The 23,236-nt window shown below is 33.0% G+C and overlaps 1 protein-coding gene across 2 annotated transcripts in view; it reads left to right on the plus strand.

The window, feature by feature from the left end:
• The window catches only part of METTL15 (methyltransferase 15, mitochondrial 12S rRNA N4-cytidine), a 136,243-nt gene that overhangs the window by 40,795 nt on the left and 72,212 nt on the right, over positions 1-23,236 (plus strand). For both annotated transcript variants that reach the window (XM_081155750.1, XM_081155751.1), the window contains exon 3: positions 20,650-20,786. In XM_081155750.1, the coding sequence (XP_081011876.1) occupies positions 20,650-20,786 (137 nt within the window). The remainder of the gene's footprint in view (positions 1-20,649; positions 20,787-23,236) is intronic.

The raw sequence follows: 23,236 nt of genomic DNA on the forward strand, positions 1-23,236 counted from the left end.
GGAATCTAATGAACAAAATAGAAACAGACTCAGATACAGAGAACAGACTGACAGCTGTCAGGGGAGGAGGGTTGGGGGGCTGCGTGAAAAAGTGAAGGAATTAAGCAAAAAAACACCGAGGAAAACTCATAGATACAACAGTGTGGTGATTACCAGAAGGAAAGTGGGGTGGGAGGAGGTAGAAGAGAGTAAAGGTGGATAAATGGTGATGGGAGGAGACTTGATTTTGAGTGGTGAGCACACAGTACAATATATGGATGAGGTACTATAGAATTGCACACTTTAAACCTATTTGGTTTTATTAACCATTGTCATCCCAATACATTCAGTAATATTTTTTTTTTAAAAAGCAAGGTAGGAACAAGATGATTTTTATAAGCAATACAAATGAAAAGAACAACATATTTTGAATATCACTTTCTCCAGTTCCTTGGTACTTTATTTAAAAATTTTAGTTCTTCTACTGGTGGTTTGTAAGACTGAAGGAAGAAGAAAAATGAATTCTGAGAATTGCTATTAAGTGTTTGTTACCAGTTTTTCCTTAGTTATTGTTGGTAAAAAAGTAAAAGCATGAATAATTGAAATTTACACACATACAATAAATCTTTCATATTTTTCACTAGGTTTAGTTTCCTTCCTCTCAAGTCTGACAATAGCTACTGGAGGTAATATGATTGATGTAACTTTATTTTCCCTTTTTTCCTGTTTGTCTTGTGGAGTTAGAAAATGGCCAAAAGACAAGATAAGTGATACAGAAATATTCATGTCCAGAAGCATCAATGACTAATCAGTTATGTAAAGATATGGTCTCAAACATATGTATAGAGAGACACTGATGAGTCATAATTAGTTGTAAGTAATTTGTTACTAATAATATTTAAAAATAATATGTTTAAGTACGTAGGACATTGGTTGGCCTCTGATTCTCAGTTAGCACTGTCTCATTGCTAACAAACTTTTGCAATATTTTACTTTTAAGTTTTTAGAATTATAGCTGATTGAAATCAATGTTGGGTAATATGTCACTTAATAATTTACAAATATGCCCATATCTGTTCTTATAAGGGGAGAAAGGGTTAATAATTGTACTAGTTGGGAATCAAACTAACAGTCTATTCTATCTTTCCTACAGAGTAGGCAACTAGGAGTCTGAGTAACCTGTGAAGACCATCTTTTATTTAATGTGACCCAGAGAAAAAGTGTTGTGAGTGCTCTGATAGATAGTCCCTGGGTAAAGGAGATATATTGCAAGTTTATTTTTAATGATCGGTCCTACTTAATCCACATTTTATTTAATGTGTTTAAAGTTAAAGTAGGTGTTATAATAAAAGAGAAGATTGCATTTTTGAAAACATAAAATAACTGATTTTTATATATTATTTTTCAATTTGAAATCTATCTATAGTGGTTCCTTAAATTATATATAATAAGCTCCATAGGAGCAGAGATTATATTTTTCTATATTTGTTTACTGTCCTGCAGTGTGTTAGACATTGTTGCCATTGACTGATATTTCTTTTGATTAAATTGAGTCCTATTTGAAATAGGTAAACACTAGAAAATTTTTTTTAAAGCAGCTAGAGTACAGATTTCTTTTAAAAGCACTGAGTTTTGATTCAGACTGATTTGGTCTCAAATCCCAACTCCATCTTTCAGAAGCCTGGGCAGATTGCTTAATCCTGAGCCTTAGTTTCTATCTGTCCTTATTATTTGCATATGCGAGGCTGATAATACCTATCTGCCACGGTCCAGCCGCAGCGGGAGTCAGGGGTGCCGGAGGTGGGCAAGGCGTTGGCGCTGGGAGACAGCAGACTACACGACTCGGAGGTGGTGTGACACTGTTCCACTTTATTGAGAATCAACATAATCTTTTATACTTTCTTTTTTGGCTATGATTACATTTTTTCGGTTAGCAAGCAAGAAATATTATTCACAGGTTAAACAATACAAGTTTCAGTTTCATCAGAACGGAACAATTTTGACTTATTTTTTAGAATAGAGGAGAAAGGAAAAATCAGTGACCTATAGAGTGATAGATTTGGCTTTGTTTGCAGCAGTAATATATTAGTTTGTGAGACAGAAATTTTATATAGTATTTGCCTGTGGTTACTACTTCTTATGGTTATATTTTAACTATGGACCTATTCATAAGCTATTATATTCTTCTTGCCATTTTCTTCTAAGAAAAGAGTGCCTTTTGCCATAGCTATTGATTAACTGCTTAAGAATGCTTTGCTTTTGTTTCTTTGGGAGCAAGCACCAGCGTGGCCGCTGCCTTGCCAAGCATTTCATGAAGGGCAGGTTCATACTGAACATGCCTTCCATTTACATTAACTATTTTGATACTGTTTTCATTGTAAGCACCTGCATAAGGCTGAGGAGGGTCTGGTAGCCTTTTCATACTGTTAGCCCCTTCAGGGGATGCCACAATCTGCCATTTATTCTATATGCTACCCAGGGTGGTCCTTGTGCAGTAGGCGAGGGGCGATGGCCTTCTTCCTGTCCTCGACTAATCTTGCAATCATAGGCGGAGGCACTTGAGGATAGGTGGCTGCGTGAGCTCAGCTTTCCCTACTTCCTCCATAAATTCCTTACTGGGGGGACCAGGGGGAATTTTCCTAGTTTCTTCTAATAGCAATTTGTTAAAGCATCCGGCACATGTGATAGTGACTGGACTTGGGGAAATCACTATTTCTTCAGAAGTGAGAACATTGTTTACCATTCCCAGGTTAGTTATTGATTTTACGACCCAAAATCCCCCTCCAAGGAGGAGAGGGGATATTCCCATTAAGCCAGTTACTCCCACCCACATGCCACGTCCTCTCCTCAGAAGACGCCTTCCTTGAAACTTCCTCTCCACGTCTGGATTTTGTCAGACAACATGGTTGGGAGAGGACACGGCACCTATCTTTTAGAATTGTTATTAGGATTAAATATATACAAAGCATCTTGAAATGTGAGTAGCACATAATAGCCATTGACATAGCTATCATCAACATCATCATTTCTATTTTTGATAGTTCAGGATCAACTTGGCTCTCCTGTGAAATAAAAAAAGTCCATTGTTCTTCAGTGCACTTAGAATTAAAATAACTTATCAGTTATTACCCTCTAATAGTTTTTGGTTTAAAACTGTTTTACATGTTATTTTAAAGCCTAAGGCAAAAGCAAAGTGAAGAATCATTTATTCTAATTTTGTATGTTATTTATTCATTCACTTAATAAATATTTATAGAGTTCTAGCTATATTTCAGGTACTGTTCACAACCCTGAGTATATAACAGTTAACAGAACACATCCTAGTTTTCATGGAGTTTATGACCTACTAGGGGAGACATAATTAGTACATTATTAAAGAAATATATAAATATATGCACATTTATGTGTAATATATACATATTTGCATGTAACATATAATATATCTATGTATACACGTAGATATATTTAAAAATATAGTAGAATCAAGAGTTTTTATTTAGCCACATTAAATTTTAGATGCATAGTAGAAATCCAAGTAGAAATGACAAATATGGCATTTGGGCTTTTGGGTCTATCAATGAATAAAAAGTCCATAGTAGGTACTTAAAGCCATGACCAGGGAAGACAGTAGCTCAAGGAATTAATCATCTACCATGTGAAATGCTGTGGTCAAGTAAGAACTGAGTTTTGTGTAGATGGAGGGTCATTGGCAATTTTGTGAGGAGATGCTTCAGTGAAGTGGTTGGGATTAAAAACCTGATTGGAGTGGGTTGAAGAAAGATTGCTATAGGGACAGCAAGTGTAGGTAACCTTTATCACAAAATTCTGTATTACTCTCAACAGTTGTAAAATATATTACAGTCAACAGAAAATAAATGATTTTTTAATGTTTATATGTTTAAGATTTATTTTTCTTTATATACATCTTAATCTTTTCAGTGTTATTACTGATTGATTTTTGGGAAGGGTAATTTTATCAATTTGGATTTTATGAGATGAAAGCATGTTGTTTAAGAAGCCTTCTTCATTATAAATAACCATGATCGTCTCATTTTTCTTTATGTGCAGTGATACCTGTACAGTGGGTGAAAATGGCATGGGCTACAATGTGAAAAATTATTAATCTTTTAAGCTTGGCAATGTTTAGTTGGATAATAATTCTACATATAATTTTTTAAAAATATAGTGTACATATTTATCTTTAATAATTGCCTTTAGTGTCCTAATTTTACCCATCACCACAGTAATATATCATTTAAAAATTATTTTTGGAAAAGGACACACACACACACACACACGCACACACTTACCAAAAGCCAGGAGATTCCTCAGACACGTTAGAGCGCTGGAACCTGTGGAGACAAAGCATGTTGATTAATCTTTAATTCTGTATTTTTGGAAATAAACCACTTTATCAATCACGTATCTTCATTTGTTTCACTATCATGGCATTTGAAAATAATAGTACCATATCACAAAATTTTATCCAATTAACTTTTTAAATGGGAAGACATTTTGGGACATGTCATAGTTGACTCAGCCTATTTCTGGCATATGTTTCACCAGACAATAAATGAATCACATAAGTTATTTGAACATAAGTTCAAACATATCTTTGGAAAGATATTTTAATATTCTGACGAAGTCTTAAACCAAGGGATATATGGTATTTAATTTATTGTGATTTTTTAACAATAAAATTTATTAAATAAATTTGATATTTTATTCTATTTAGGGATGAAAAAATCAAGTCATGTTCATTTACTGGAATTTATTTACTATGAATTAAAAGTTAATGGTGTAATGATATTAAGCAACTGTTTAAAAAAATTGATTCATGCCTATATGTTAACTTCTTAGTTTATGATATTTATAACAATAAATAATTGTTGAATGGAAGTACAGAAGAAACAGAAAGCTATGAAGTGTTTTTCTAAGGGTGATACATAATAATCAGTGACAAAGTTGATGGTAGGGCTTACCTGCCATATTATATTCAGCTGCCTAGTTTCAGAGTAATGCTGCTGCTTATATACTTTTTTGGCTGAGCCATAACTTTTATTTTTATTTTATTTTTAAATTTATCTTTATTGTTGAAAGTATTAGAGATGTACCCCTTTATCCCTAGTGACTTCCCTCCACCCCTCACTACCCCCCCATACCTTTTAGAATGCCTTTAGAAGCATGGTTATTATTGTAATTTCCCTGAATATAAATAATATAATTATAGATACCTATTCTCTGTTACTTTCTCTTTTTATATTGGGAAATGTCATCACTAACTTATTTTGGTTTAAAATAATATTGTTTATTTGCTAAAGTGGAAACTGTTCACAAAAATGATAGTATAAAAATATGTAAACTTGTTTCTTAGTAACTCACTTATCTTAGTTTATTTTTTAATTTTTTAATTTTTATTTTTTAAATATATCTTTATTGATTTCAGAGAGAGGAAGGGAGATGGAGAGAGCAATAGAAACATCAATGATGAGAGAGTCATTGATCAGCTGCCTCCTGCACACCTCTGACTGGGGATCAAGCCTGTAACCCGGGCATGTGCCCTGACCGGGAATCAAACCCCGATCGCCTGGATCCTAGGTCGACGCTCAACCGCTAAGCCACACTTGGCCAGGCTATCTTAGTTTATTTTTAATGTTTACATTCATGAAATATTATTTACCATATTCTGTTCAATGTGTAATTTAGGTGCATAGCTTATTTTATTGTTGTTTTACTTCCTAGAGCACATTTGAACTTGTAATAAAATGTAGCACATAGGTGATGATATAAACTGTCTGAAATAATGTGCTAGTAAATATATTGTTGAATTTTTATTTCCCTCAGAAGCCCACAAAAATTGTTAAATAATTGAGTATCAATTCATTAATTCCAAGTTTAATTTCTTTCTTTAACATACTATTTTGAAATATGGGGATATAAAAACCTCGTTGCAAAGTCACTAATAACTTGAACTACCAAATGAGATTTTTGTGTTTAATTTAATAGCATTATATCCTGTGTCTTTTCATTTTATAAGTTCCAAAGCAAGAAACAAAGCCAAGAGAATTTCATAATAGAGAAAAATAGGATTATGTCTAAAGTCAGTATCAAATATTATTTATGGAGAAAAATACTATGAAATAACTCCAAGGATTTTTCCTAAAGCTCTAGTTTGAATTCTTTAGTATTGTTTATAAACTCCTTATGTTCTTCCTTGATTCCTTATTTTGAAAAACAAATATGGATCCATTTATTAAAGTCTCAATACACCATAGAGCAAGTGGTAGTAAGTGAAAGAGACCAGTTAAAGTATACAACTGGTGAACATGTATAGAAGAAAACTTCCATCTGTGAATCATTTTCATTTGGTGATGCCCTGTGGCGATTAGCTGGCCAGTACAATAAAGCTCACATTTTATAAATTATCACTAGGATGCCATATAAGAGTATTTTATGCTTTGTTCAAATAACATTGTAATAGAAATTTCAATAAAATGAAAGACTCCCAAATTGATCGCAAGCAGCTGTTTTCATTGCAATAGCACTTAGTTACATAGCCATTACTACAGAGCTCTTTGAAACAGATTTTATATGTATTTGCAATGCTATTGATTTATAATTTTTCTTTTCAAGGCTCCTGCTGGAGCCCACGATTGTGCTCTGTATTTTGAGTTAATGCAATTGATCTGCTCTTAAATGTTGATTATACTTTATTGACTGCTTTAATTTTTTTGATCAATAGTTATTCAAAAATTGATTGAGTGTTGTTTATTACTGATGATTTTAAGATTACTTCTCATAAAGAGAAACCTCTGGCTTCTAATTTCCCTTAATAATTCTCCTCTTACCTGTGACAGTAACCGTTTATTTAGAGAAGGAAAGTTGATAGCCTCTTTTTGCATTTATCCCAGAACAGGGATAAAATTCCTTTCTCACATGAACCTTTTTCTTTCCCCATGGCTAACAATAACCAAGGTAATTTATATTTTCATAAACGATGATGAAAGATCAGCTATTTTCTGAAATTGTAGGAAAATCATCATTTCAAACACCTGTCAATCTTTTGATTACTTACTCTTTGGATTTAAATTTTAAGCTCACGTCACATGATGTTGTTATAATAGAATTATTTCTAGTCTATTCACCTTATTAAAAATTCAAAGATTTCTTTTAATTTATAGTCAATTATTTTTAGATCCTATTTATTTTAGAATTACAGAATATTTGAGCTTGAAGATATTTTTTTTTAATTTCCTTGTTTTATCCTTGAGAAAATTAAGGCCTGGAGAGGTAACGTGACTTGCCTGGAGTCATCATGTAGCCACATTTTTATGTAAATAGTTTAGCTTGATGCTTAGACAGGAAGTGTTTAGTAATTATCTATTGAATAACATGTGTTTTGATATCTGGATAAAGATCATGACAGAAGAGGCAGAATTAGTGTTTACAATAGGCAGTCTTACAGTGTGAATCAATACAAATAAAAACATTTATTAACAAAATTAAGTGAACTTTTAACATTTGTAATGATGGACTAAGGCAATATTTGCTATACTTAGCTCATTTGCTTTAGTTACAACTTGTTCAACCAAAGTAATTGATGTAAATTGGCTCTAATGAGCGTTATCCTAGGTTTTATTTATTTTATACTATATAATGAAATTATAATATTGATCTTGCTAAGAATAACTTTGCTCGACAGCAGACAGATGCTGTATATCTCCCAGAAGGCAACTGATGCTTCTTTTGTATTATTATCATAATAAAGTTTATGTTTTGAAGTTATCCCTGAAGTTATAAATTGTTTTGTGGAGCTGAATCAGCATGAATGTTGTCACACTTGCTTGAAGAATTTAAAATTGGTGATAGTGCTTTTAAAGTTTCTTCTGAAATTTTAAAGCAAACATTTAGCCTTACATAAGTTGATAAAATTTGGGTGTTTTCTTATAATGTCTTTGTCTGGTTTGAGTATCAGGGTAATTCATATTGCTTTTTTTAACCTTTTTGTTACAGTTTTTTTTTTTGTACTTTGTGAGATATTCTTGAGAATTCAATAATGAGCTAAAATTGGGAGACAGAAAAAACCTGCAGTAGAGGTTTAAAGAGGTAAAAAGATTAAATTTTATTTATGCTTTATATTAACATAAATTTTATCTTTCAAGTGCTGTATCTTTTTATAAAAAAAGTACTTTTACTAGAACAATTAGTCAATAGTAGTCTTTTTTAGAACTTAAAAAACCTTTTTAAATCTGTGCTGTATTTCAGGTTTTGTGGGTAGTATTCTACTGTTTAATTATGAACTCCAAGTATAAAGAAGTAAGTGGTGATGCATTATAGAAGAGTTCTTTTGACACGGACATATTTTAAGAAGTAACAACAATTGCATGTCTGAAATTAGATAAACTCCTGAAAGTCAAGGTTGATTTATTTTTAAGCCTATTGTGAAAACTAAGAGTCAGAAATAAAGCTTAGCATTGTGTTCTGACAGTAAAATATCTTTACTAATTGACAGAAAGTGCTGATTGTTCCAGCAAGAGTGAGAGTTTTCTTGAGCTGGGCTAATATTTCGATATTTATTATTTTTCATTAGCCTGCTCCTGACCTGTTTGGTATGTCAGTGTTTATATATTTAAGGCCTTTTTCATGATGATTAACCAGATCATCTGAAGTTATTTGGGGTATTATGTTTTACTTAAAACATAGATAAGGCAACTAAAGTTTGCTTATCTGTCTTTTCAAGGTCAGGTATTTATTCAAAGATTATATCTTACCTATCTTGTGTTATCTTCTCTTACACTAGATCAAGTAAATAGGCTTGGCACTTTACACTATAAACACAGAAATGATACTGACTGACAATAAGTGGCAGCACCTTCTGGAATATACAACTTGGCCTAATTAAAAGATTTTTAGGATTTAAGTGATTATCAACTTAATTGGAGTCATGTTTATTAACACATACATCTAGAAATGGAGATAGAAAATTGAGGGTAGGAGTTTAATTTTAGGTGAGGGTTGAAAGAATGATTAGGAAAATTTGACTAATAATGTTTCCTCCTTAAATCCAGAAGGAATGATTTAAGATGATTTAATTTAGAATGAATTGAAAATATTGGGCTCTTTTGGTTTTTTTTTTAATAAATAGAAATAACTCAGAAGAACTACTTCAAAAGAAGAAAGCAAGTTTATAGGGAAGACTAGCTTCTCTTTGTTATAGCAATTTATACTTTTTGGCTTTGTTTTAAGAAGTCATTCCCTTTGTATCCTAATATAATATAGTCCTGGTGCTTAAAAATATATTTATAGTAGTTTACATGTTACACTTACTGTTTAGAAACTGAAATGGTTTCTGCAATAATGCACCTATTTGGTGTTTAAATACCATTGCCACTCTGAAATACTCATGTTACTTTCAGTTATTGCTTCAAGTGCTCCAGCCATACTTTTTGAAGTCAGGGGTAGGGTGTTATAATTAGGGTAAGAACAGGAGACACACAACATAGGTTTCATGAACTGTTCAAGACCCAGGACCATGATCTAGACTTTTGAGATTCTCAGTGCAGTCAAACTCAACAGGTATTAGATCTGTTACTATGAGACTTTGAAGCTTTTAAATTATTTTCATAGGTAATAAATACTTTTGACTGACTTAATTTTCTGGTTTTTTATCTCTGGTGTTTAGAAAGACAATGTTTCTCAACACATTTGAGATAAAATTAGAGGTCATGCCATTATTATCACCATAAATATTTAATGGCAAAATAATATTTGTGTAGTTATCTACAGTGTACAAGCTATTTTCATATGAATTATCTCTTTATTCCACACAATAGTATTGACTCACCTTTTAAATGACTTTCCAAGGTCATGTAGAGATCCTTTTTTAAATGAACCCCTTTGCTAACAACTCCATTTTCAGTGTTCTTGAGTGTACCCATGTGCTTTAACAACACTGAATTAGTTGTGTGGGAATTTGTACCTCATGCCAATTCCCATTGTAAAGAACACCTAAAATCAGCCAGTATTGAATATAAGATCCAAATCAAATAAAATTATTAACACTGATTCAGTTATTTTCAATGAATTTGATAACACTATACAAAATAAACAAGATCCTCATTTAATACTGATCTAAAGTTTATTTAAACAGCTTTTCCTGACTTTTTTTTTTAAGGATTTTATAGATTTCCTCTCTTCCTTTTCTGTAAATAAGCCATATCTTTGTTCAGCATACTTAACAAATGTTTATCACCTCTTATGGGCATAGCATTGCTAGAAGTCTCCATCTGGAGTTTCTGTTTTGCACTACTAATTGTTTCAGTCATTTAGGCAGTATTTGTAACAGGGTTCTCCAGAAACACATAATCCATAGGTTATATATATTTATATTAAGAGGTTTATTTCTTATACTCATTACATGCCAGAAAGTGTTCTAAGCACTTTGTACCACAAATTCATTTAATCCTGATTATAACCCTAGAAGGTCAATATTTTTATAACTAAGAGCAGACTCAGAAAGGTCAAACAACCTAATATTCAACCTGGTTTATTTCTTATTACAAATCTTGTATTGCATACAATTAAATCAGTTAATGATTTCAGAATAACCTTCCTTTGCCTTTGTTTTAGATTTTTTTCCTCTGTTGTACTTAGCTAGTTATAATCCAGATTTGACTTGGCACTGTCTTCTTTGATAAAGGAGACTTTTCATACTATAGCTGCATCCAATATTATTTCCTTCCATAAAACATAGTTTACTCATTGTTAACACTGCCATTTGGTGTGTCTGGAATTTTCTTTTTTGTTATTTAATTATTTTGTAGATGTATGTTTGGCCTGTCCCAGTAGACTTTCCAAGTTTCCAATAGGAAACTAAGTATATTTTTTTACTTGTACTTTCATACAAAATTTATATTCCAAAATTCTGTGTTCTCCGTACAGAATTTATACAATAAGTGCCTAATTTTTACGTTACTATCAAGATAACTAGCTAATTGATTTTAGTATGAGTATTTCTTCCTTTGAGTCATCTAGCCACTTTGAAAGTTTTGTATTAAGTCTTCCTACTCAGTTAAAAATTGTGAAATTACGGATGCTTTGTTCCTAGTAATATGTCAGAATACCAATGTAGTTAAGTTAGCCCCACTGTCCATGTCATTGCTCCTACACGGAGTTGTTTACATACTTCAAAACATGATTAGCAGTGTGATAAAATTTTAAAGGGCACTAATCAAAATCTTTAAAGCTATTACTATTGGAAAAAGAAAAGTAATACTATTTACATTTCTAAAATATGTCTTTAAAGAGTATTTAAAAGAGCATGTCATAAGTTGTTATTTTTTCAATTTGGGCTGAATTAAAAGATAATCCAAAGATTTTTTTTTTATAGTTTTAAGACATAGCAAAGTCAGACTAATTTGGAATTATCTTATTTCAAATGTATCATTGGAGATCTTTATTGCATTTAAAATCCTGTGAAATTTCTCCCTCTAGAAGTGTTACATTATTGAGAGGCTCTTTTTAAAAACCAACTGAAGGTTTTGTTAGTGTTTCTTCAAGTTCATAAGTTATGAAATTTTTATATATGATAAATACTTTTGTTTAGTATAGATTATTATGAAATGTTGGCCTTTTGTGAATAATTAATTTCTTATTTTAAATGTGTTTTGTTGGTAATATTTCTATAGCACTGTACCATTTTCACATTTCTTAATGCATAGTGTCTTATTTTGCATGTCCCAGTAACCTGGTGATGTGGACTAGACTGGTGTATTTAATCTCGACTAACACATGAGGAAATTGAGGTTCAGAGAACTTAGGTACTACGCACTCAACTTTTATGGCAATTAAATAATAAATTCTGGACTGGAAGCCAGAGATTGGGACCCCCAGTCTCTTTCTTTTACACCCTGCTGCCTCATTTATATCTTGTCTTTTACTCTACATAGTACTTGAAAGTCAAAAACCAGTTTGTTCTAAAAGTATTTAGTTATTTCATTGAACCTGCCTCTTCTAATTATTTTGAAGTATTTGAAAGATACTTTCTTGGTTATTTTCCCTCTTACTTGCCTATGGAACCCTTTCTCACTTCTTAAATTTTACTTTCTAACATTTCTACACAAAAGTTTTATGGTGGAGTAGTGTTTTCCTATTCTGAGCCTGAAACTTGTCCAAACTTGAATTACATGTTCAAACAAGGTAAAGAATATGGAAGTTCTTACTCACCTGCCCTTATACACACAGTATTCATGTACATACACATGTGCCCGCATATGTGCACATATACACACATATACACATAATGGATTGGACACTAATGCTTATGTATATATTGGTCTGCTGTGATTTGTATAAAAATGATATTATTTGAAGGCCAAGTAATAGAAAAATTTGCCATCATTGGTTTTATTTTAATGCTGATAAGAATTTAGCATTAGAACCTTGTTGAAACTGACATCAGTAAAATTATTTGTGCTGCACTCCCCCAAAAAAAGAAAAATTGAAAAGAACATTTGCTGAACACATTGATTAAAGAGCTCAGTATTGCATTATTTTCACATTATTTTTCCAACTACTATAAACTATATATTTAATAATTCTTAGAAGAAAATACATGTTTAGTATTCTCAGTAGTTATATAATGTGTTTATGGGAAAGTGTGTCCAGAATATGTTGTATGCATTTCTTGATGGTGTAGATAAAACTAATTTTCTTATTTAAAAAGATGTTGACAGATTGGCATTGTCTCACAAGAGATCTCTGTGAAATTAAGCTTGTTGAGACCAGCCATGCCATATAATTTTTAGCTATTTGTGTTAATTCGTCCATTGCATCTGTAAGCTGATCAAGTGTCAGTCCACCTGTGATTGAAATTCATCCTGTGGTAGAGATAAAAGTAAAGGCTAATCATCGGCAAGGATGAATATTTCAATCATTTAATTCAATGTAATTGAAGGACATATTTTATAAAGAAGATTAAAAATGAGTTTTGTTATGACAAGTAAAGATTTCTTTTGTAAATAGGATAGAATTTAAGCTACAAGATGAAATGTTTGCAGAATTCAGGCAGAATGAGTCACAGTAACATCATACTCTTGATAAAATGGGAAAAGATAAATCTATTGCAGTGCATTGATTGTTTTGTTTGTGAAATAACTTTTATGCTCTTTTGAGATTTTTTTCCTTTTATACAAGCCCATGTAATAGTTACAAATTAAACAAAATAAGCACATAGCAGACAGATACTCAGCAGAACTTGACAAGGCAGTAATAAATCAAGGGGTTTGGTAGGAAAAATATTTGTTCAGGATGTTAGCTGACTATAAGGTTGATGGCCTTCTATGTTCAGTTATATGTTCTAATTTATTTCAGGTCTACAAATGCATCAGTGTGACAAATGTCTGCTTGTCAGTAGATTAGACAGAAAAGATAAGTAAAGCCTAAGATAAGTCAGTGATATAGTCTTGAGTGATTCCGTACACAATGGAAGAACAACAGCTTGCCTTAGCATTGTAAACATTTCAGTGATTATAAAACAGACAGCTCTAGTAAGTTTATTGTCCAAATATCCATTATATCATAATCATAGCATATCATATATCATATTTGAGTAACTAGCTCATTTCTGTTAACATTTGTCTCAGTAATTACGTCAAAGCCACCCTGCCCCTCCTTTGGTAAATGTGTACCTGGTACACAGTATTTGGGGGACAATATTCCCAAACGCTGCATAATATAATGTGCATATGTAATGAATATTGTTTATCTTAGTGTTTTTTATATATCATTGTTTTTTTATTAGGATGAGATTTTAAATATAAAATTAGAATTTAATGTTCTTTAAGCATTTTTGGAAACCAGACTTCTTGCTCCCACTAGGGATTAATGCTATCACATTTGTGGATTTCATTTTTTTCTTCAGTAGTGTCCCTCACTTCACTGTTTCAAGTTTATTACAAAGAGTTATTCTAGTCCCGAGTGAACATTTAAACCTCTTTGTTCTCCCTATCATACTGCCTGTATCTTCTCATACTTCTGTTTTTCTCCCTTCTGGAGTAAGAAGTTGTTTCTTGTCCTTTCTAACACTAATTTGGAGGTCGTGGAGGATGGCAGGGCAGAGTGGAAGGGAGGAAGAAGAAATGCTTATTTTATTCTTACCTCTAATCATACCACCAATTCACATTTTCCTAAGCCAATGGCTTTAATATACTCATCTGTAAAATGGGATTATTTTATCTATCATACAGGCTATTATAAGAAGTATATATGCTGGCACATAATAATTGCACAATTAATAGTGTCTTCTTAGTCACCCAGATAGCATGCTTTGTGATTATTTTTTATTTCTCTCACTTCTCCACTCATCACATCTAAGTAGTCTATTCTACCTCTATAAAAAAAAGCAAAGTAATACAGTTTCAGGAAACAGAATTGTTTTTAAAATCTGCCTCGACCATTTATGAGCTGTACTTCAGATCATTTACCTAACCCTCTCTAAACCTGCCCTTTCTCCTCTGTGATGTAGTAATAAAATAAGCATTTCTTCTTCCTCCCTTCCTCCTTTTGACTTGCCTCAAAGTGTGATTTTGAGAATCACATTCAGGTAACTGTATGTGCATATGTGTGTGCTTATGTCTATGTATAAAATGAACGACCAGTGCAGATAAAATGTTTAGCATTATGTTTGACATGAAATAAGCATTCAGTAAATGCACCATGTACTGTTATTGTTGATGTTACTGTCTATTCAGGTTGCCAGTTCAGGCCTTTGTGTCCTCTTACCTGAGTGCTCTACAGCAGGTCACCACCGTGTTCTCACACCCTACCATCTGTCTGATACTGGGGCAGTTACATTATGGTTTTGTACTTAAGAAGTTCTAGAACTGTTTATTACCTAGCAAACATGATTCAAATTACTTACCTGGCCTTTTAGGGCTGCTAAAATTTGACTTTACACTATCGTTCCAGCATTATTTCCTACTTTGTCTTTCGCAGGGCTACTATGAGGATTAAAATCGGGAACATATCGCAAGAAATGACACAATATCTGGCACATAGAAAGTTGCTAATTTCTCCGTTTCTCATTTCGCCTTTCCACTGTCTTTTTAAAAATAAATCCTGCATTTCAGTCCAACTGGCTCTCCATATTTGTGATATATCCTTTCCTGTGCCTATGTCTTTGCTGAGATTTAATTGTTTTTATTTATTCAGCAGATATTTGTTGATTATATTTATGTGTCATGTATTATTTGGCAGATGTTTAGGGCATCTTCTAGAGGCGTATTGTAGAAAGAACTGTGTATTAAAGATACTAAGACCTCCAGGCTGAAATGAAAGTAGGGGTCATGTCTATTTTGACTTACTATTGACTTACTTCCAACTTTTAGAATAGAGCTATGGACATAGTAGGAGTCTCCTAATTGCTTGAGAATAAAGTTTGAGGAAGATGGAATGAGGCAAACAGAGAGAGAGGCACCAGGCAATTTGGCATGTTTGATAATTGCACTTATTTCTGTGTGGCTAGAGAAAATATTGTAAAATTCATGTCTGAGAGTAGTGAGAGAGGATGTTTGGAAAGAAATGAAGCTGCCGGAATATGAGGAATATTATCCCTTATGCCTAGAAGTTTGGATTATATCATAGCTTTGAAGAACCTGTGAGGGGGGATTAAATAGGATGGTTACATGCTATGATTTTATTTTCAAAAGGATAGCCTGTTAGCAGTGTAGCAAGAATTAGAAGTGAGATTACAGGCATGGACATGAGCTATGAGCCTATTGCAGCAGTAAAGCAAAGAATGTGGGGACCTGAATTAAAATGGGATTGGAAAGATTTAAGACATATTTATATGGTAAAACCAGCAGCACTTGGTAACTAATTGGATTTGGAGCATATGGGAGAGTGAAAAGAAAGATTGAGCCCTGAGTTCTGCCCAGCCTTCAAGGCCCAGCTGAATTATAACCTGTTTCAATTTCATTCATCCCTCTACCCATTAAAATAAATATATATATTTTTTACTCCTTTTAAAATGTCATATATGCCTTTCTTATATTGCTGACTTTTTACTAGTAGTTATTTGTGTGCATGTCTAAATTTCCTCATCAAACTGGAAGGCCCATAATGTAATATCTTTGTATTACCTCCATGGCCTAGTGTATAATGAATGGTCAGTAAATATATAGATTATTAATTAATGCATATGTTTTAATTTAATCACATCCATAGAAAGACCAAGAAGTTAAGTGTATAGTGGAGACATTTTAGCTGAGACTAGTATTTGCAAATAGGTGGTTTTAAATTTTCAAAAGTACTTTAATTCTAAATAATTCAAAATTAGTGATTGCCAGAAAAGAAAATATTCATAGGAAGAAATTTTAAAGTGAAATCAGGCCATATTGTTTCCAAATTCAGATGAGAACTTACTATTAAAAATCTTGCACAGATTGGAAATGACTAATCAACATTAGGAAAATGAAATTTGAAGACCTGCCCTCATGCTGTTCATGGCTAAAAATGTTTTCATGTCCAATTTTAACAGTGTTGTTCCAGTGTGAAAATATCAATGATCAGAACTGTTGGATTGGGAAAAATAATCATCTAATTATCTAGTCTGTGCAGGATGATCTTGGACAAATCACTTGATTTGTGTCAGTTTTCCCTTACGGTGAGCATCCTTAGCTAAGTCTTAAAGTCTGTCACACTTGAAAGGTACGAAAGTGTAGCACTAGGTACATTGTAGAAAGAGTGATATATAATAATGGAATTAAACTAGGATTTTTTTCTATGGGGTCATCAGTTCTTAAGGTATATAAATGTCTGATCACTGTGTTGTACACCTGAAACTAATACAATGTTTGTCAACTATAATTGAAAAATAAGTTTAAGAAGAGACACACATTTCCCACATCTATCTATCTGTCTTCATACTAAGAAAAAATACCTTTCAGAGAACAGTTGTTTTGACTTCAGTGCAATTATATAATTTCAGTGGGAGAGTATTATGAGATGAAGTGGGAGGAGCATGGGAGCTGGGCTTTAGTATTAGCTTTGCCCTCAGCCAGCTATCGGCTGCCCTCTTTGGGCCTTGTCTCCTCTTAAGTATAATGAGGGGGTGGAATGAATAGTCTGCTGTATCTTTCTGAGCTCAGGAATTCTCCATCTCCACCTTGTCCATATCAAATCCACAGCTATAGCTCAGCTGTTCAAGGGTGACTCATCCTGGTGAAAGGTAGAACCCAATCATTTCTATAATATTTAGAAGACCATGGGGGATAAAATATCTTTTATTTGTATTTGATCAAAAGAGCTAACCTAAAATAAATGTTCGTTTTCTTATTTCAAATGTAAAGGAGAGCTGATCAGCAAATAAAAACATGGTGCTAGTGAGTTACATGGTACTGTTAATTATAGATCAGTATTAGTGTTCTGGAAAAGTTCTGTTATTGAATTAATTTGTAATATTAGGAATACATTGATGTTAAATGACTCAAAAGTTGGACATATTGCGACTGTTTGACATGGTTCTGTGGTAATGAGTCTTAGGTCTTGAAGAATATTTCTGAATTCATAAGCACAAATCAGTGTTGCTATCTTTGTTATAATTACTAAGGCTGGTCTCGTTTTTCATATAACATCACTAAATATATACGTAGCACCTACTATTGTACACCGAAGCTACTGTATTAAATTGGTGGCAAAGTTAGGGAATTTTAGTTATGAATCCTCTCTGAAGGGCTAGTCTGTTTTTTCTTTAAATCACCATTTTGATTTTGAGCCCCAACTACCTGTCTTGAGAAGCTGTCAATCTCAATCTCATTTATTTTCCCCCTCCCAGACACACACAGACACACACACACACACACACACCACCCTCACCCACACACACCCACCCACCCACCCACCATCCAGAGCTGTGCAGAGGCCTTCCTGTCTCTTATCACTCCCCGATTACCATGCTTAGTTTTCCCTAAGATGCCTGTGCAGATCCTCTGGCACCAAAGAGGGTCATGGAAGTCTCTGGGAGTACTGGGAGCGCTGTGGTTGAGGGCCCATCCTTCCTCAGTTCATCATCCAGCTAGCTGCTTAAATGGGCACATTTTATTCCCATTTCTTATATGAAGCCGTTGAACCTCAGAGAGTTAAAGTGATTTGTCCAGGGTTATAAAGTGATAAGTGAAATTACCAGAGGAAACTCTTGTTATCAAATATGGGTTTGTCTTTTAGATAAACTGTATCAGGTAATTTCAAAGAAAGTGTTTCATATATGTTTGGAGCATAAGATATACATTTGAATATATGTATAGATGAGACACAGAGAGGATTATTTTAAAACATTCAGATTTATTTGTTCTTGTACATTTGTTATGCACAAATTTTGACCAGTCTTCTTATTTTATTATCAACTTGTACAAATTAAAAAGTGGTCTTATGTCAAGTTAATGACCCAAGAGAGGGGAAAAACTAATTGCCTCCATTTTCAGTTGTGGTGCTGGATGATTCACTATTATATTTGATGAGCAATGTATATTATAATTTTAAAAATGAAAGTTGATGGCTCCATTCACCTATTAACCCAAGGCATGTGGTGGGGTTCACTTGTAGTTTCATAAATCCCCATTTGTCTCCCACTTTTTGTTTTGTGTTACACTTGACTGGTAATAATAGATTATTTTTTTCCTATGGAAACGTTCTTGATTGTCAGTACATCTCCAAGGGCATAATCATGATATATTAAAAAATAATCATGTAAATTATAATCATCATCTTACATTTTCCAGAATATTTTTAATGACGAGGATTTTTCCTTTTAAATATTGATTGGGACTTTCCTGGCTTGAGATAAAGTAATCATATGCAAATTATTTTATTTGATATACTCTTAGTTTAAATCCAGAGTTGTAGCAAGGCTTGATATTGGGCCATAGCAAGAAAGTGGTTTATGGTTTTGCCTGGGAAAAGTTATTTGTTGAAATTATGCTAAACCACTAGCAATTTTACAGGTAGGGTAGTGGTGGAAGATTTTTACCTACAGGTAGATGCATAAAATAAGTTTACAGAATAGGAAGGGAAATTATTTGATCCTGAGATTTAAGTGTGTAATTCTAACAACCATACAAATAATAAAATTCTAAATATTGTTTTAAAGTTACTGTTTGAAATGCTGAAAATGTGTGTCCCCTTGCCTTCTGACAGTGATAGAAGGGCCCAGTTGTTATACTAACACATTTATGTTAAAAGGCAGTGCTTGTACATTTTTACCACATTAATCTCTTATATTTTACATCCCTCCTCTTCTCAATTTTGATCAGAAGATTTCATCCACATTATTCTTCAAATAGTAGGCTAACTTTCCTGAGGATTTCATCAGAGGCTGCGACTCAGCATGGTAGCTGGTAGAAAACAAAAATCAAAGCATAATTGTTCCTTGCTTCTGACCACTCTCCCTGAAATAAGTCATGGCCTCAGGGCAGGGAAATACTCAGATCCATTACAGGCATTCCTCTTTGGGCTTTTAAAATGTTTTAAAACATTTTTATAGTCTGATTTATAGCGTCTGTATTTGTCATGGTATTCAGTATTATTATTGGCATAATTGTTTTTATTTTCACGGTATCAGTAAAGCTTATTGAAAAGGCACATTAAACTAAGAGCATAACTTTGGGGGGATGTGCAGAGCGCGTCTTTACTTCCAGAGCAGCCACAATCAACTAGTTCATTCTTGTGTTTCTTATGGCCCAGGTCTGTTTTTTGCCCACCTGTGACCTATTTTCTTTATAGTGTGGCCAAGTAAAATAGCCAAGGAGTAGATTCAGATCCGATTAACTTCATTGTGTAACTAGAATGATCCTAGCATTTAAAGGTATGCACTCCATACATTGTGTCCTGTTGTCCTGGGAAAATTATTACTGGCATGTCTTTCACTCTCAAAAGTGTCTTGGTTTAGAAGAGAAATTATATGTCACCTTACCAGTTAGGTAGATACTGGTGATACCTTTTGTCTAGACCTTCTTTTTCTTTCTAAGTCCTGGAGAAATCTAAGGCACTGGAATTTTAAGTGACTGCCCGAAGATATATAGCTGCTTAGTGGCAAAGCTAGAATTTACCCCAGGTGTTTTGATTTAATCCAAGTCAGATTTGTTAATTTGTCAATTTTACAGGTTAGATTTTCAAACATTTGTCCTGTGACCATTTATTATTAGCCATATTCTCTCACTCTTACTGTATTCTTGAATATCTTTATGCTTAGTATAAGGCATTTAGGGAAATTGAGATGAAGTGAGTGACACTAATTCTGGGAATCTCCAAATGATGAGAAATTGTTGGAAATATCATTACCAGCCAGGTGTTGGGATGCATTATAAAGCTGGCAGCATGCAACACTGTGGCCAGTTTGACCTTATGAAGTGTAAATTTGTCATGAATTGGCCAGCCTCTGCCAGAGATTATCATTTTACTGATCCTCTGACCAGTTCTTTTGGATTGATCACTCGTAATTGATCCAGATCTCTTGTATAACAAATTGAACTCTGGGCAAAAAATTAGAATTGTTTTTTTATTTGCTATCAGCTCTGAAAATCATTAAATCATTATGTGCTTCTAGAAATTAAGGTAGTTAGCAAGAATAAGTTTTGTTCAAACTAAGTGATAATTTTCTTTTTCTGTGTTGGCTAGATTTTTCTAGATATGACATTTGGTTCAGGAGGACACACAAGAGCCATCCTGCAGAAAGAGTCAGATATTACTCTGTATGCTTTGGACAGAGACCCGGTAGCTTATGCAATAGCTGAAAGACTTTCAGAATTGTATCCGTAAGTATTACTCTTGTATAATTATTAAATTTGAGTGCTGAGTTTTACAGAGCTTGGTTTACCATCTTGGAATTTGTTCTCCCTGTTATGATGTTATACTTCATTCCACTAAGTATTCCCTGCCTTTTATTTCCCCAAAGAATTAATCTAAATGGTGTTTTTAGTACCACTTAAAGTAATGATATTGTGCATTTATTATTTCTGAATTAATAAGAATACAAAACTGACTTTTGGCTAAATTTGAAGATATGTTAAAATCCACCCATGAATAATATTTTGACACATAACCCATAGTTTAAAAAATAATTTAAAAAATAATTTTATGTGTTACAATATCCAAGAATTTAGTGGAGTAAATATGTGTGTAAGAATTCTGCAGAATGCATGAGTTTACATACATTAACTTAATGCAGTTGTTTTCTCTGAGTGCATTTTGAAATTCAATTTAGAGCTCTCTGTTCCTCTGTCAGAATTAGTGTTTTCATTATAGAAATTTTTAAAAATATAAAATGTTGTCTTCATAAATGATGAAACCATCTTCCTTTAGAAGAAAATTTAGAATTAGTGTTATGTCCATATGCTATGTTCTTTAAAGGCCGTCAACCTCAAAAACACAACTATCTTGGAGTTAAGATAACTATCCCCAAATACTGTGTAAAGGCATATTTTCAGGAATGGGGAATTGTCCTATTTTCTCATGATCCGGAGACTGAAATAAAGAAAATTGATGAGAATATCAAAGGTAAGTTTTGACTTTATGTAAACTAGAGTTTTTACTAGTTGTAGCTCTCTAACAAAGAAAAGGTCTCTTTGGTGAAAGAGCAAAAGTAAGACCATGGAAAAGCTTAATCACAGACCAAGGGTAAAAAATTGGATTACTATTTTAGAATGGTCTTTTCAACCTCTTTCAGGTCTCAAACTCTTTGCAAATCTGTAAGTGTGATTTATTTTCCCAATAAGTATGTAAAATATATATATATAAATTTTTGTTTGCAAGATCACAAAGTTTATGGAGTATCAGGTTATTTTAATCCCAGGTTATTTCCTTCTAAGAAATACATGAGGATATGGTTTGCTAACACAGTACTTTTATTTTTAAAAAATCTTTCATTGTCCTTCTTCAGTGTAACTTAGATGTACTTTCTCTAATAACATCTTGTAGTAGAGCGTTCATGTTTGTGGAATATCTTGGGAGTTCACTTGATTATGACCTGAACATTCATAGGCTGAGTGTAGCTCTCCATTGTATTCCCTATTGTAGATAAAGTGAATTTTCTTAGGTTTTCTTGTTTCTAAAGGCAGTGATCCCTAGTCCAGTCAATCCAGTGTCTCTTATCCCTTCCATCATGTTTATCAGTTTTATCAGGTGTAATATTTTACCCAGCAGGAATCTTGAGGCTCTGTAGTCTCTCTTCATTTTACAGGTGTGGAAACTATTAGCTAGACAGATTAAATGGTTTACTAAAGGCCATATGTGACTTAATAGAGCTAGACCTGCCGCCTAATAATTTCATTTTATTAGATTATACTACTTTGGCTCAAATCTTGTTGAGACTTTTTTTATTTCATCAACAAAATAATTCCTTTTTCAAACATAATAAATTAAAGAATAATAAAATAAATCAAGAAGAAGGAATTGATACAGATAAAAGCCAGAATCAAAGAACTGAAAACGAACAAGCAAACAAACAAACAGAAAAAGGACGCATCACCCGGTAGTGATTCTCTGAAAATAGCGAAGCCCTCTACAGCTTCATTGTTGAGGGAGAGAGGAGCAAAGGTGCAGGGTTAGAGAGAGATCAGCTGCAGGCACAGGCCGTTCAGTCACAGGCTAATTCACCTGCAGTCCTGTGGAAATGGGAAATCTAGAGGAAACGAATGATGTCCTAGCAAAATACAAATGATTCAAATTTACTCAGTGATTACAAAACTTTGAATAGGTCATTGCCATAAAAGCAATTAGAAAGGTAACTAAGGTACATAGAAAAGTGCTCCATGACCAGATTTGTAATTGTTACCTAGCTGTTAAAAAATAGGAAAGATCATTGCCTTTTGCACTACTCCTGACCATAAATATGTAAAACTCCTTACCTTGAATCCAGCATAGTTTTAATGCCTAATCCTGCTAGAGGTAGAATAAAAGAAAAAAGAGAAAACAAAAAGAAAAAAAAGATCCAACATCACTGAAGTATATAAATGCAAAATTCAAAAGGAAATACTAGTGTATTTAATTCACACATCATTTAATTAAAAGAATTATACCTATGGCCTAATAGGGTGTATTTCAGGAATATAGACATGGGTCCATATCAGACAGTCAATCCATGAAGGATTGATAAATGTGACAGTGATCAACTAGCTATTCTTATTAAAGTTTCTAAGTTAAACGGGAATGTAAGTAAACTACTTAAATATAAAATATCCTATTAACAAAAGACAAACTATTTTTT

This window comes from Miniopterus schreibersii (assembly GCF_964146895.1).
Source record: "Miniopterus schreibersii genome assembly, chromosome: 12".
NCBI lineage: Eukaryota > Metazoa > Chordata > Mammalia > Chiroptera > Miniopteridae > Miniopterus > Miniopterus schreibersii.